Genomic DNA, 16,364 nt, shown 5'->3' with positions numbered 1-16,364 from the left:
CTATATGGAAATGTTAAACAAGTCATTAAAATTCCAAAAGCGCATACAATTATTAAAACTTAAAATGAAAACTGAAAATATAAAAATAAAAGCTAAAATATTAATAAATAATAAAAGTCTATTGTTTTTAAGAGCGCTGCCAAACACAATTGGGCACTGGTGAAACATTTATAGGGGTTAAACGAATTCAGTTTTTTTTTTCAAGTCAGTCACAGTAAAGATTTCATTTATATGAATGCATTAGTGAGAGAGCGATTGCGTGTGAATTCATTTTACCTGGCAGCGTCTCTTTAATAAAAGTGCATCTGTGGGTTTTAGCTACTAAAAAATATATGCTAGAACTTCTCAGTTTCTAAGCTATTTTACTGATAAACCACAGAACAGATTTGACAATACATTTCTGTGCTTTTGAATGTTTCTGTATGCGCACAATCTGCTCATGATGCGCAAGCTTCTGTATGTGTGTGTGGTTCAATGCAGCAGCGTATTCGTTTAGATCGACGATTAACTGACGTGTACAATAAGCTGTTTAAAATGCGCATTCACCCAATCAATTTTGAGCATCTATGGTATAATCAAACATATATTGTGGAGTGCTCTCAGAGTATGCATTTATTTGTCATTTTAACTGTTTGTACACAGAGCTTTGAAGTGGACTTCAAGATTTCTTATCCTGCTGCGCCCTCTATAGGCCATGATCATCGACTAGTCGACGTCAAGCTTAAAGCGTCATGGCAAAGCATTAAAGTCGACTAGTCTGTGCAACCCCTATACTATAAAGAAATATTAGCAATATATATGTAAAAATGTATATAATCAGAACACGTTTTTGCCCAATCTGTGTGTACAGTGGTTACCACCATGGGTTAACTAGATCATGCTAACCAGACAATCCATTGTCCCTTAGTGCTCATATGCAGTACTGAAATATTCATGACAAAAATAGTTCAGTGTAATAAAAAAATTATTGTTTTCACCAATATTTGTTTGTGCTCTAACCTAGACATTGATGCATATTAGAGTACTGCACCATTAGTTTAGCAACATGTTTAACATAATGTTCTAAGTGTATGTTCACACTTGACAGGTTTGTTTAGATTAAAACGAACTCTGGTGCAATTGCTCTGTAAGTATGGTTCATTTAAAGTGTGAACACTGCCATCCAAACATTGGTGCGAACCAAACAACCAAATGAACTTTGTTGCGGTTCACATGAAAAATGAATGCAGCATGGACCAAAGACATCTAAATGAACCAAAAACCAGACATGATGTCATGAAATGCAGCCCTAAAAATGACCAAAAAAATCTCAAACATACCTGTTAATTCCTATCATAGGAGCTACGTTCCCAATTACAGTTTGATCTTCATTTTATGCAATGGAGGAATTCCTTACACTGGTTTTTACGAGTTCTTAAACACCAATCATATGTACGCACATAAAATTAGCGCATTTAGCCCAGCATGAAACATCGCTTTGGATGTTCGGTAATTCCGTTGCAAAAGATGTCATAAAAGCTTTTTGAATTTTGTATCTTTAGGTTTTGTATAATCGCTCACTTATTAGGGTCCGTGACAGTTAGGTTGCAGCTTTAGGGGCCATTTACACATAATCTTTTTTGGTAACACTTAATTTTGATGGTCCCTTTTGAACATTCTGTTGACTATAAGTGACTTGGCAACTACATGTCAACTAACCCTCAGTAGAGTATTAGTAGACTGTCTGCTTAATATCTGTTAACTCTTTATTGTGATGGTCCTCCAACAGACATTATACTCACTAGAAGTAATTTTACATGTACATCTCAACTTATTCTATCCTTAACCCTACCAATACTCTACTAACACAGGACAGTTAGTAGACATGTAGGTGCAATGTTAGTCAACAGAATGTGTTAAATGGGCCATCAAAATAAATTGAAACTCATGTTTTTGCATTTCACTGCGCTGCATTTCCAATTCCAATGTTTTGGGACGTGTTTGACTGCTGTACCCGCGTCTCGCATTTTGCGTCCTTTACCGCATCTCATGCATGACACCATGGTCCAAAAAATGTGGTGCTCAAATTAAAATAAACTTTTTACAAAATGTGTCTGTAGATCGCATTAAGGGTTTTCTGTTAGAACGGTGTCGTGTTAGCGGCCCCTAAGTTAATAACTAATGATCGTTGCGACGGAAGTGAATCAATCAAAACTAACTTTAGCTGGAAAATAACTTTATTCTAGAGCTGCTGTAAAGCCAATACAATCTCTGTTACTTGAATTTCCTATTATCACTGTAAAGCTGCTTTGAAACAATCTATATTGTTAAAAGCGTTATATAAATGAAGGTGACTTGACTTGACATTACTCCACAACTCTGCATCTCACATTTTTAAATGCAAAAAAATGCATTTTCTGTGATAGGCAGCTTACTAGGTCTTGGAACAGTTAGAGACTGTCAGACATTGGCAACAGGAAGTATATTGGATGGATTGGTGGAAAGTAATAACCAAACAGACTTTACGTGCCCCTGGGTAACTGTGTGTTTGTGTTTGTCTAATGTACATTGTGTTTGTTTATGCTTTTATTATCGTTTTTTAATACTATATTCTTAAGGTAAACAGCCTCAGTCAGTGAGTGGAGCCATACTAATATTTGTGTTTTCCTGATGGATATCTTTTTTGATACATTTTGTGAATGTTTACACAATTAGACTGATGGAGTTTGCCTCTTCTGTTGCTGGTTTAGCTGAACACACAGCAATATGTGTTAATGGCCCATGCACAGATGGACAGCAGGTTATTGCGATGCTCTCGCCACTTGTCATAAACCCCAAGCAAACTGAACCACCATTCGTAATAGATGCAAATTAGGACATTGGATTTCAAAGTGGCACATTTCATTCCCAACCACATTGTTGAATTTTTTTTCTCTACAGGTTTGCAATACATAATTGTTTTTAGATGACTTTTGCAGTTGCAGTTTTGCACTTTTGATGGATGGTGGCATTAAAATAATGCACACATAGTGCCCTGCCTCATCTACCTGTGAGGTTTATGTGTGTATGTGTTCACTAATGTTTATTAAATTTGCAAAATACGTGAAGTGAGTGTTTTCACTGATTAAACAAATTGTATTGCTGTAATTAAACAGCCAGTCATCAGTGTCAGAAGGCTGCTTTTGAGAGAGAAAACAGGCAATTTCACTTATTAAAACTTTAATGAGTTCATTTATAAGGTTTAGTACTATGATATGTCAGTGTACTATTGTGAGCAGATAAGAAGAAATGTTTTTTCTCACATTTTATTAAGACTTACATTGTTTGGTAGGAGGGATGATTCCGGGCTTCTGGTGTATAAAGACCACTTACCGGTCAGCCAAGTGGCTGTTGGGGACACAAATCGACCTGGCTCGGAGGCCAAGCTGACTGTGGGACCTCTCCGTTGCCATGGAGACCGTAAGTCTATTTCTTTCTCCTTAAATAATATCCAGCTTCGTCTCACAAGAATACAGCTCATGTGGATTAATACATGAATAGCTGAACATATATGACTAATTATGTAGTTTGAATGCTTGATTAAATTATGTAAACAGTTAAATGTTGTTTGCATTCTGTGCAAGCACTTTTTCTTTGCAATATGTGAAAGCGGGTTTCAAAGTCACGTGTGTGCTGGTAGTTGCTGTGTATGAAATTATGTCTATGAAATTTCGATGCCTTCACATGGTGTCCTTGCAATTAAAAATCTTCCGCACTTGACATATGTTGTAATAATCTGTATTGCCAAAGGATTTGTTTTAATGGCATCTTCTTTAAATAGGCGTGTAGCACTTTTCAAGGTCAGCCCGTTGTCTGAAGCATTCTGAAAAAGGACACATGGCCATAGATGTCTCCAGTGTAACAGTCCTGAAGCTGTGATCTCCAATCAAAGCTTTTCATTCAACATTAGACCCCACAGAGACCCCCTGCCACTCATTTTTTTTAATTGGTATCAACAGCCAGCTTGCCATATCGTCATAAAAATTCATCATTTTCTTTCTCTCTGAGCAATTGTGAAGTACACTGATAAATTTATTTATTTATTTATTTATTTATTTGTGAGTCAGATGCAATTATTAAAGATATTATAAAATTATAAAATAGTTTCACCGGAGCGAAACAGAGAACCCAAGGGTAAAACACAGAGCCATCCCCCACCATCATCACCATGTGAAATAATGCATTTTTATGCCTCATTATTCCTGTTAATTGCATCTGGCTTATTACTTAGATCAGGTGCATTTGATTACACTCACCTGTTAGACTAGTATGTCCACTGCTGTTTTTTACCCTTTTGTCTTCTTATTGTTTCCGCACAGCTGTGACAGTTATTCAGTTCTAGGGACTTCAGGTTTTTTAAAGTCGACATTTATATGATGAAAGTCAAGTTAACTAGTCACTGATGACGTCATTAATTAACAAATAAGCCTGAACCTCGAGCTGAGGCTCTAATTCGGGTTGCCATGTGCAGAGCTATGGCATATTGACACAGCGCTGCCCACTAGGCTATACACATAACAGCTCATTTTTATCAGCTCTTTTGTCTTTGGGTCATTATATTTCTCACATATTTCTGCTCGTTCTAAATCAGATACATATAAAGTACCACAGTAAACATTTATATGAATGCATTAGTGAGAGAGCGATTGTGTGTGACTTAATTCTGCCTGGCAGCATCTCTCTAATAATATTGAATCTGTGGGTTTTAGTTACTAATAAATATACTCTAGAACTTCTCAGTTTCTAATATATTTTATTGATAAATCACAGAACAGTGTTGACAACACATTCCGACAATACATTAATACTGATTCTCTGTGCGTGCCATTTGTGCATGATGCGCAAGCTTCTGTATGTGTGTGCATTACAAAGCAGCACCCAATAGTTTAGAACTTACTTGTACAAAAAGCTGATTAAAATGTGCATGCTCCCAATCAATTTTGAGCATCTAGATAGTATAATCAAACATCTTGTGGAGTGCTCTCAGAGTATGCATTTATTTGTCATTTTAACTGTTTGTACACAGAGCTTTAAAGCGGACTTCAAGATTTCTTATCCTGCTGCGCCCTCTATAGGCCATGATCATCGACTAGTCGACGTCAAGCTTAAAGCATCATGACAGAGCATTAAAGTCGACTAGTCGGTGCAACACCTATTCAGTGCTCTTGCTCTTTAGGGTATGTAATATTAACTTTTCATCAGGTTCTTCCAACTACTGGACATATGCTTTGGGAACATATGGACATTTCTGCAAAGCTGGTAGAGGTGAAATGGAATAATTATATTCACAGATTATCCATAGAGTGAAATTAAAGAAAAGAAGGCCAAAGAAATTTGAATTTTGTCCTCTGCATTTAACCCATTCAAGTTAGTGCACACACATTAGGAGTAGTGAACACACACCCACTGCAAACCGTGGACACACACACCCAGAGCAGTAAGCAGCAATTGGGGGTTTGGTGCCTCCCTCAGGGACACCTCAGTAATTTCCTTGCTGGTATTGAGAATCAAACCTGCAACCTTCGGGTTACCAGTCTGTCTTTCCAACCATTAGGCCACGACTACCCATTAGCAAGGCCCAAATTGTATTGCTCCCAAAGGGAAGCACACTAACCTTTGTGGGTTTCTCTTTGGGAGGCCTAGAGGCATGATGCGTGAGACCCATGTGATGCTTGCATGTTTCAAGCTCCATCTGGCTGCCTGTGTTTGATCCTGTCAGTAACGTGCTTGACACAATGATTCAGAGACGCAAGTGTTTGTGCACAAATAAGTGTAAATACTTGCAATACTCACTTATGGAGTGGATCTATCCTTGCATAAAAATATTGATACCAAATATTTGAACTAGTCATTTTTTTTTTTTTTGTCAAATAAATAAAGTTAAATAGGGAAAATTAACTGACAGAAAACTCTCATTCAAACAGAGAGTGCTGATATCGACAGAGAGAAATATCACTATATTATAGACACTATATACAACACATATTAAAGGCACAGCAAAATCTGACATATTTTATAAAGGGTTTATGAGAAGATTCTTTTAAGTTTCCTTAGTGAAGTTAGTAATTAACTTATGTTAGTAATTAAAATATGTTATTAAAGGGGTGGTATAATGCCTTTTTCACAAGATGTAAAATATATCTATGATGTCCCCAGAGTGTGTGTGTGAAGTTTTAGCGCAAAATACCCCACAGATATTTTTATATAGCAAGTTAAAGTTGTCACTTTTTGAGGGTGAGCAAAAACGCACCGTTTTGTGCCTGGCTCTTTAAATGCAAATGAGCTGCTGCAGAGGGCGGGGTTTCAAGAGCTCGTGTCTGTTAGCAGTTGCTATTACCTCACGCAGACACACTAAAATGACAGAAACTGTTCTGCCTTTAATGTTAAACGGAGTCAGATAAGGATAGAGACTCAAGAAGAAGTGACAACATGTAGAATGCAACAGGACGTCTCTGAATGGTTAGTGGATGAATTTATGTTGCTGATGATGTGGAGTTAACTATCTTCAATTAGGATATTCTGTCATGATAAATCTATAAAATGCTCATATATGAAATGTTGTAAGATGCACACAGAGTGACTTTGTATTGCATGTGAAAAGATGGATGCTAAAGTTTGAGCTGACTCACAAATGTACTCTTGTACAACAACTTTTCCTCTTCTCAACATGGACTGCGTGTTCCCGGGGGCGGGGTTTATGTAAATTCTAGGGTTAGTGATGTCACTAGCCCGAGAGGAATGTCATGTAGTCCCAACCAGCCGTTTGTTGTAGTCCTTTTCTTTAAAAGCAAATATCTTCCTTTGCTTTGAACTTTGAGCTTTGTAAAAACAATGGGTTGTACATTAATATTAATATTAGCTCAAATGATCTATAGGGAATTTTAATAATTAATCATGAATATGATTAATATTTTGTATGTTACAGTTACGTTAATTTATCGCAGCTGAACTAGATTGATATATGAACGATTACCATAACGGGTTATGGTTCGTCATTAATACATCAATTGTTCTTATTTCAGCTCGAAGTTATGGGATAACTTTAATGGAATTAATTTAGTTATCAAACAATCTGTTTGTCCAGCGAACAGATTGTACGTAAGATTAACTTAACTCTCAAGGAAAATTATCCTTCTTACAAACACGAGAAAGAGTATCTTTTCCAGGCCTTGAAAAGACACTCTCGGTGTTTGTAGACAAAAATTAGGTTACTTAAATCGTAGCCTACCAAGATAAAGCGTATAGCTAAGATCGAACATTTCAGGGACTAAGTAACATGGGCAATTAAATCAGAGTCAGTCAAGGGCATATGGAATTTAATAATTGGACCAATACATCGAACTAAGGAATATATCAAACTACACAATACACACGGATTATATGTCTATGTACATATAATACAGTTAAACAATACAAGATAACGAATAACAGTGAGAGAGAATAAAATGATCAGAGTTAGAAAAAGATAGAATGCCAGAAAAGGGTTAAGAGAGAGTGGATGAGAGAGAGAGAAGGATGGGGGACGAGATCGGAAGTGAAAGCAAAAATCTGCGATCAGAGATCGCAGTTGGCTATGGCAAAATCACAGACAGTAACCCTTAAGACACAACAAAGAAATCACATCATAAGTTCAATTCAATAATCGATACTTGCATGGCATATGGTTCTCTTTGTATGAGGTGTGTAGGACCGCAGGGTTCTGCGTGTCTTTAAAAGCAGCGCGAGTCGTCTGAGGGGAGGCGTGCGCGTGCTGTCTTCCGGCGCGCGTGCGAGCGCGGGAGCTTCAAAGAGTCTCTTTCTTTGTGGTGAAGTTGCCGGGAATGATTCAGGCTAAGTTCATTCAGCTCGTGAATGAACAGAGGCGAAGAGGAAAACGAAACTAGACTATAGAAAAACATAAAAGAAATAAATAAAAAGAAAAGAGAAGCAGGCCGAAGCCGGTCCGGACTTGGGTTTTTGAGGAGGAAGGAGAGAGAGAGAGAGGATTTTCTGAGTCGGTCTTTTATGGACAATATGGGTTGACGCCTCTGTTCGCGCGAACAACCAATGAACGTCCAAAGGTCTGAAGCGGGAAAAATGTCTTTGTCTCTGGGGCCACGCCCACTCGGATGAGTCATGAGGAGATGAGCTTTGAGCTGTTCGGCTCCCGAAATATGAAAAAGTGTAAAATAATGCACAGTACTTCATTCTGCTATCGAAATTCAACTCTGTTAGATTGAGAGAATTTCAACGATACCACACACGTCATATGAAGATTAATAAAATCAAGTTACATAAGATATGCATATTTACAAGCATTTTAAAGTTCGTTACATGTCTAGAAATAAGATTTACCCAAAATGTGTTGTACCCTATAGGGTACAAATGGATATGAAGCTTGAGGAACTAAACACGGTACACACCTGATTTGTCTAACCTTATTACCAAAGTTTACCAGAATACACAAACTACACCACGTAAAAGAAAAATTATGAGATGGGAAATTACATCCATGTTTACATTTCTTCGGTGGTTATGCATATAGAAAATTTAGGATTTAAGTAGAAAATGTAGGATTTAAGTAGGAGAAAAGATTACCACGTTAATTCTGCTCCACTCCTAAAATGTCTGTTTCTGGACATTCCATTAGGCAATAAAACACAGTTCAACACATGGGGGAAGGGATTGCCAGAGAATGTTAGTGAACCTTCTCTAACTAAAACACTATTGATTAAAGAATACATTTCAAAACCACACCTCTAGAAAATCATAATTATATGATCAAACAAATTACTAAAACATGCATACAGGAAGGTCAAACCCAAATCTGAGTTACATACATTAAAACTATATTTCTATAGGAGGATGTTTGTGTGTGTGTGTGTGTGTGTGTCTGTGTGTAGAAAGTTTCAAGTTTCGTTATCTCTCGGTGGTCCAGAGAGGGGAAAGGGGGGGGTTCGGAATGTCTCTGAGGTGAAATTAGTGTCGTAAAAGTCAATTGGTCGCCGACTAGCTGGAGCCAAAGCCTGATTTGCACTCACGAGTTCAAAGTGCACCAGCTTTTGGTATTCAGGAAGAAATGTTTTTAGCAACACAGAGTATTTGAATTTGTTAATTCAAACCAACGACGAATGATTCGATAGCCAATGTTGTTACAGCTTTGTAACTTTGAAGATGTGGTTTATGCTCAAACAGCAACATTACACACTAACTAAAGTTAGAAAAGTGAAATCACTCTCAACCACCCCTTTAAACAAAATATTCAAAATATATTGTCATTGTTGTTTCTTCATTAGTTTGGCTATTCGGTGTAAAAACATTTATTACAATATAAAAATATATTAAAAATGTTAATGTTTCTCCTGGGTTTCTCCCGTATTTTACTGTACCTTGCTTTCCCGCTATCATCCCGTTTAAATATTTTCCAGTATTTCTCCCATATTTTTAATCTTTCTATTAAAAAAATTAAAAATTCCCACTGGGCATAAATCAGTTAAGCAGAAATCCCGCCCTGCAGCTAATTTCATTGGTTAAGGTTATTAACCCCGGTTACTTAAAGGTCCGCTGAAGTAGTTTGGGGGGCGAAAAATCACGCGAAGAAGAACAGCAGCATCCCGAGGATGGACGAACATGAGAGAGATGGCATTGGAGACTATGTACTGTATGTAATGTATTATGTATGTAATACAGAGATTATGTATTTATTTATGTTAATATCTGCGCAATTAATGTGTATTTAGCCTGCCCTGCACCTTTAAAATGTAATATTTTTGTCTTAAGTTGGATGTATAAGTAGTACAGTAGTGCAGGACAATTCATTGCAGATCATTTGAATAGAAAAGAAGCCATTAAAATATGTAATCAGAGATTGTAAGCATATCTCAAATTTGTCAGCTGAGCCTCTGCAAACTGGAGTTATTGAGATCGCTTTTGTGCCCTTGATCAAAGCATTTATTTCCAAATGACACCAGGAGAATAATAAGGGTACTGCAAATAATCAGAGGAAATTCTCTGCTACATAACCATTTTTCCCATGTTTCCTTACTCAATTGCAGAATTATCTGTGCCAATCAGCAGCTGCAAACTGCATGGAGCTACTTATAAAACACTGCATCTCTGGTCTCGAAACATAATCAGTGCTCGCCAGGGGGTCCTACAAATCATGACTAGTGCCCACCACACAGGGCGGAGACTGCTACTATTTATTCATTTCTTCATTTATTCAGAGCTGGGGTAGGAAGAGAGCAGACCAGCAGTGCATTAATGCAGCACACCAGCTTCTCTATGGTAATGCTGCATATAAATGTTGCTCTTGGCCACCTGCATGTGCACAAGAAGAAAGTTATAGGCCTCTGGACAGTCTACACCCCACCCACACGAGGCCCCTCTGGGCTTGCGATGTGTTGCATAGCGTAATGGTGGTTTCACTGCTCAAGTCTGCAAATGCCATCTAGCACAGGTCCAGCAATCCCCTAAAGACTTGTTTATTTTTACACTCATTATTTATTTATTGCGAAGTTTCAAAATTAGGTAATTGGATGCACAGACTGAATACCAATGTGGTAAGGTGCCTTAATGTGAAAATAATGAGAAACGGTCCAGTCCCAGTTTCAGAAATCAAACTTAAAGGGGTCATATAATGCCATTTTTGTACAAGCTAATATGATTCTTTAGGGTCTAAATTAAACGTTTGTAATATACTTTAATTAAAAATTCTCATTAGTATTGTAAGAAAACACTAATTTTACCTGGTCAAAAACAGCTCTGTTTTCAGCACGCCGTTTCAGTGCATGTGTCTTTAAATGATAATGAGCTTTGCTCACCCCGCCCCTCTGTTCTGTGGGTACACCGTATATTAGACATTCTCTGACCGCATCTAACACAATAACCACGTGTTATTCGTTATAAACGTGGGATTATGAATTATATTGAGAACGTCGTACATAGAAAACATGCCGTAATGTACCCTGAGTGTAAACCTTAGACGCATTCATCTGAAGCCTACAGCAAGGTTTGCAAATTTCGCAAAGATTAATATAAATACTAATATAAAGGTTAATAAAACATTACACTCACATCTTCTGGAGGTTCAGCAGGAACACGTTGGTACCGATCCGTTTTTTCTCGTTTGTGAAGCTGTCTGGTGTGAAATGATTCGCGCAAACATGAAAGCACAGACGATCGTGGGGAATCCCCGTGAGGGAATCCCCGCGTCAATCCTTTGGGCATATCGCTTCAAAAACAAAACTCAGCCACTGCTTCTTCAACGGCTCGGATTTAGGAACATCCAAATGATTGCTGTGTTTGTTCCTTATTACATCTAAGAACAGAACACCACAATCGCTTAGACGCCATTCTACTCCAGCATATCAACAATGGCGGACTACAGACGACAGCTGTCACAGCTTGCTCAGGGCGGGTCTTGTGTTGAAACACGGCTGTCAATCACAATAGCGGGAGGGGCGTACGATCTTATGACGTCACAATATCGAACGGCTTGATTTCAGAGATGGTCAAACATATAAGGAGATTAAAACAAAACCACTGGATGGATTTTTATCATGATAGGATGGTTGTGTACAGGCACTGCCAACAGACATTTCAGTGCAATCAACTTGTAAAAGTGCATGTACCATTATATGACCCCTTTAAGATTATTTCAGATGATTTTTCACTGCAAATCTTTGCTTGCTAATGTACCTTACATGCATGTACCTCTGTATATGCCTATGCTGTTTAATGCTTGAAGAGCCTGTTTGCGGTGTGTTACATTTTCTGTGATGGATAGGGGTAGGTTTAGGATTAGGGGATAGAATATACAGTTTGTACAGTATAATAATCCTTATGTCTATAGAAGTCCCCATAAAACATGAAAACACAAATGCAAATGCAGAAAAATGCACTTCAGTTGAAGCAGTTGCATTTAAAGGCAACGTGTGTCATTTCTGCACAGCTATAGTGAAACTAAACAGATTTGTCCACAAACTAACATCATTGGACTGAGCTACAAGTCGGCATGTCATACTGATCAAACAAAAAATATACTGTTCATCTGGAATGCATTATATTATCTATATTTTTAAGTATGACTTAGAAAAAAGTGATGAAGAGTTTCTCATTTACTCAAATCAATCAATCTTCATTGCCATTCCACGGCGTGGGACATACGCCATCATCTTCAGACAGGGTTGCATAATTAATACTCATTAATAATCGAGAGAAGGAATAAAGATAACAAACAAAATGATGATTTAATGATGCATCTTGCCTGGCTATGATGTGATGTGACTTCAGACCACTGGCTGCTTTGCAAATTAATTGAGATAGATAACCTGTCAGTAATAAAGGAATATGATATCCCCGCCTAACGAAGCAGTTGGTAGAAATAATAAATTAGTGTGCCATGCGCAATGTGATGGCAATTCCATGATATGTGAAAAATATTACATAGGTTTCATTATGATGCATTAGACATTTTACATCTGAGTAGTTTTCCTGTTTGATTGATAAGGCTTATGTTCAGAATAAAATTATGCGATTTGTGAATAACTACACCGCAATTGGTTTGTATCAGGACATTTCATGGCTAAGTGAGCAACATCATTCAAGATGTTCCATCTTCATTGCAAAAATGCTGTATTAGATGCAGTTTAAACCTAAATTTGGGGTCAGGCTGGAGGCCTATCCTTTGGTCACGCACCAACTGTGGCCAAATTGGATGAAATTTGCATGGCCACAGTTTAAAATTTGAGTTTAACACAGTGCATCTGGCGCCATAGTCTATGAGAGGTTAAATGATTAAGTCATTCAATTTAAAGATGATCAAAATTAGGATTTGATGCTCTGAATAGCTTGAGTTTGACTTCATTTATCATTCCGAAAAGTCCTATAATATACCGGAAGTGTGTGGTTAAGAACCCTGACATTTTTCGGCATATTGTCCGGGTGCGGTTATAGAAAATGGCTTAATTGTTGGATGGAAATACTTACTGCCATTCAGAAGAAGAAAAAAAATAATTTGAACTGTCATGTCTCCTCAATTCCCAAATTCCTCTGCCCAAAATACCATGAAATGAGCTAAAGTCACAAACTCTCAGTTTGCTAGCTTCGTATTTAACCAGAGATGATGCAAACAGGAGAGAGCTGCAGACAGGAGAAAAAATAGAATTCTTCAGAAATAGTAGCACTGATTCCAACTAGATCGACCGGTAAGTTATCATTAGCGATGAGGATGTTCAGTGTTGCTTAGTTACTGAATCATTGGATCGTGGTGATGCTCTCTGAGCCGTATTTCATGCATTCATGATTGGTTTGCACCTGGAGACTAATGAGGGGCTAATTTGGGATGTCGTATGCCCAAATTTTTTTAAAGTATCCTGAACCGATTGAATTAGAAGTAGCATTTGTGGGATGATGTCACTTTTACAATGCTTGTGAAAAAATCTGGTCTATCAGATACGGAAAGTGAATTATAATAAAAGATCTCTTTGTCTCCAGCTGGAAAAAAAACCTGCTGTTTGTGTCATTAACAGGAAGTACAGTATAGTTGTCTCATGTTTTACTCCAGTGAATATTTCTCAGGGTAGGTTTATTTTCAAAAGTCAGGTTATAGACTTATACTTTTAAATCTTGGGTAAAACAAAGCACTGTTAATGCCCAAGAAAAAATAAGTCACATTGATAACTGGACAGTAACTACATTACTGTTTAAATTGATTAAAAGTGACAGGAAATACTTTTACATTGTTTCTATTTCAAATAAATGCTCTTTTGAACTTTCTATTCATCAAAGAATCCTAAAAAATGTATCATAGTATTGACAAAAATATTAAGTAGCAGAACACTTTTCAAAATTGATAATAATAAGTAATGTTTTTTGGCCTATTATAATGATTACTGAAGGATCATGTGACACTAAAGACTGTAGTAATGATACTAAGAATACAGCTTTACCATCACAGAAATGAATTAGATTTTAAATGTATATTAAAACAGAAAAGAGTAATTGTAAATTGTAATACTATTTCACAATATTACTGTTTTTACTGTATTTTTGATCAAAGAAATGCAGCCTTGGTGAGCATAAGAGACTTCTATCAAAACATTTTTTTTTTAAATACGGTAGTGTACATGGCTACTTTGTCATATTTGAAGCTTTAAACAGCATTTTACATGCTTCAACTAAATGTAAAGAGTAAAACTATTATGAAAACAAAAACAAAACAATTCATGAAAAATATCACTTGTAAATAGTAACATATCAAATATCAAACAAATTGTTTAGCCAAACATAATTGCATTAATAAATTGTATTAAATTAGATATAAAAGACACACAAATGTGACAACATGCCACAACCTGACATTTAAGAACCCCATCTTTTAGTTAAAATGTATCTTCACTGTATAGTACCTATTAGATATTAAATATTGAGTTATTGAAATATAGCGCTTATGACAACTGATCCTAGTCTCCTCTATGTATGTTACCATTAGATTAATCGTGACACAGATCAGCAGTCAGTTGCTTTTTAAATGAATGTGGTATGTATTTTCCTAAATCTTTTTTTTTCTTCAATCATCCTATTTATTTTGCATTTAGAATGACAAAAGATTTTCATTATAGTGCACCAGAATATCCTGGTTTGTGTTCTTCTTAAACGTCAGAAGGGGGAAAATAAGCTAAAATGAATTATCATAAATATACCCTGCTAGCTGAAATGTACTCCTCTATGATGCATAGTTTTAAAGCATCTCTTCAGTGCTGTTGAGTGTTGACACAGAAAAGTTTCAATAAGTGCTTGCTAACAACACATAAGTACACCTGACATCTGACATCAACTTTCGTGATAGCAAAAGACAGCTTCGCAATTTATGAGAAAAAGTTCATCTCATTCATAGGGTTTAATCAGCAGGGGTTCATCTCCTCTTTTTGAAAAAAACAGAATAAAAATGTTCTTTGCTGTAAACAAAGAACACTGCCAAAGTTTGGCAATTAAACCGCAAAGTTGTTTTGTGTTTTTTTGCAAATAATTTTTATTCCCATTAATAAGCTCACGGGGTAATTTAGATTACAACTGCTTGCTGTCCGCCTGCCCTAGAGCCAGACAAAGGTTTACTATCATAGTTAATGAGACGAGTGGAAAAATCTGACACTGTTCTGCTCAATTCATCACTGTGTCACGAGTAAACACTTTTTAATGACCTCTGATCCAGCCATCTATTGTAAAGGTGCCATCTGGTGGACTGGCAGCACAACATGTCTTGTCAAAAAATAGATGAGCAACAAAATGAATTCTATTTTTTTGTTTGTTTGGTTTTTTTTTTTTGCTGGATTTGAGTGTTGCTGCTGAGATTATGTCTCATTGAGTCTTGTAAGAGCTTAAAAATGTTTCAGGTCATGATTTCCAAGACAGTCAGTCTGGAATGATTCATTCATTATCGAAATAAGACGTTTACGATTTCATGAACTCTCCAGACTTGTCCAGCTGTGTTCTGTGGTCAGTTTTTTCCAATTTAGTGTGTGAGAACAAATGGAAAATATCAGGAAAATACATGTTTTAGCTTGCACAAATTTTGGCTTTCTATCAAACAGAAAACTTTCTGTCTCTACATGGGAAATTTCTCTACCACCTCACCAACTGGGTTGAAAATAAAGGAAGGAGTAGGCATTTTTCTTTGGCTAAATTGGCCTCACATGTCCCTGGATCTTGTCAAAAGGGCATCACTGGATGCTGTTGAAAACCACTCTATAGAAACTCATGGCACCATTCACACCTGCAAAACACATTGTTCGCTTCGCTCACTTGACTGCCGGGTCTGCCCTCGGGGTGAGCAAAGAGCTCACAATGGAGAGTTTGATTTGATGGGAAAGAGTTCAGATTTTGCTGCATTTACAGTACAGCAGTACCAGCTGACAGACCAGAGCTTTGTGCCACTGCCTGTCTTGGTGGTGGCATTATACACCAGACACTAGATAGCCTCCGGTTGTTTTAGATCTGTTGAAGATTTATTTCCTCCTCATCCCTTGGCAGCTAAATTATAATGAGGAGAAATGGTAGTTTGCTGGGTCCAAAATACATTTTTAGCCACATTGTATTTACCAGACATAAATATTTATTTATGGCCATATATATTATTATCATGAACTGCTCTGAGACACAAAGGTTGAGGATCCAAATGCAGTATTTATTAGTAATCCACAATCGTAATCCAAATCCAGGCAAAGGTCATACAGAAACAAACAATAACTGAGTTAAGGGCTGAGGCAAACAGAGAAATCTAAGGGAAAAGGCAGAGAAGCAGGACACGGGAGAAACAGGATACAAAAACCGCTCAGAAATGCAGTTAGACATACAAGACTTCGCAG

General features: G+C 37.0%; 1 protein-coding gene across 1 annotated transcript in view; it reads left to right on the top strand.

Moving 5' to 3' along the window:
* The window catches only part of cntnap2a (contactin associated protein 2a), a 470,798-nt gene that overhangs the window by 378,620 nt on the left and 75,814 nt on the right, over positions 1 to 16,364 (top strand). The window contains exon 15 of the mRNA XM_081353019.1: positions 3,311 to 3,438. Within this exon, the coding sequence (XP_081209145.1) occupies positions 3,311 to 3,438 (128 nt within the window). The remainder of the gene's footprint in view (positions 1 to 3,310; positions 3,439 to 16,364) is intronic.

Source organism: Scardinius erythrophthalmus, assembly GCF_964197995.2.
Source record: "Scardinius erythrophthalmus genome assembly, chromosome: 22".
Classification (NCBI taxonomy): Eukaryota; Metazoa; Chordata; class Actinopteri; order Cypriniformes; family Leuciscidae; genus Scardinius; species Scardinius erythrophthalmus.
This window is presented reverse-complemented; position numbering and strand designations above follow the sequence as displayed.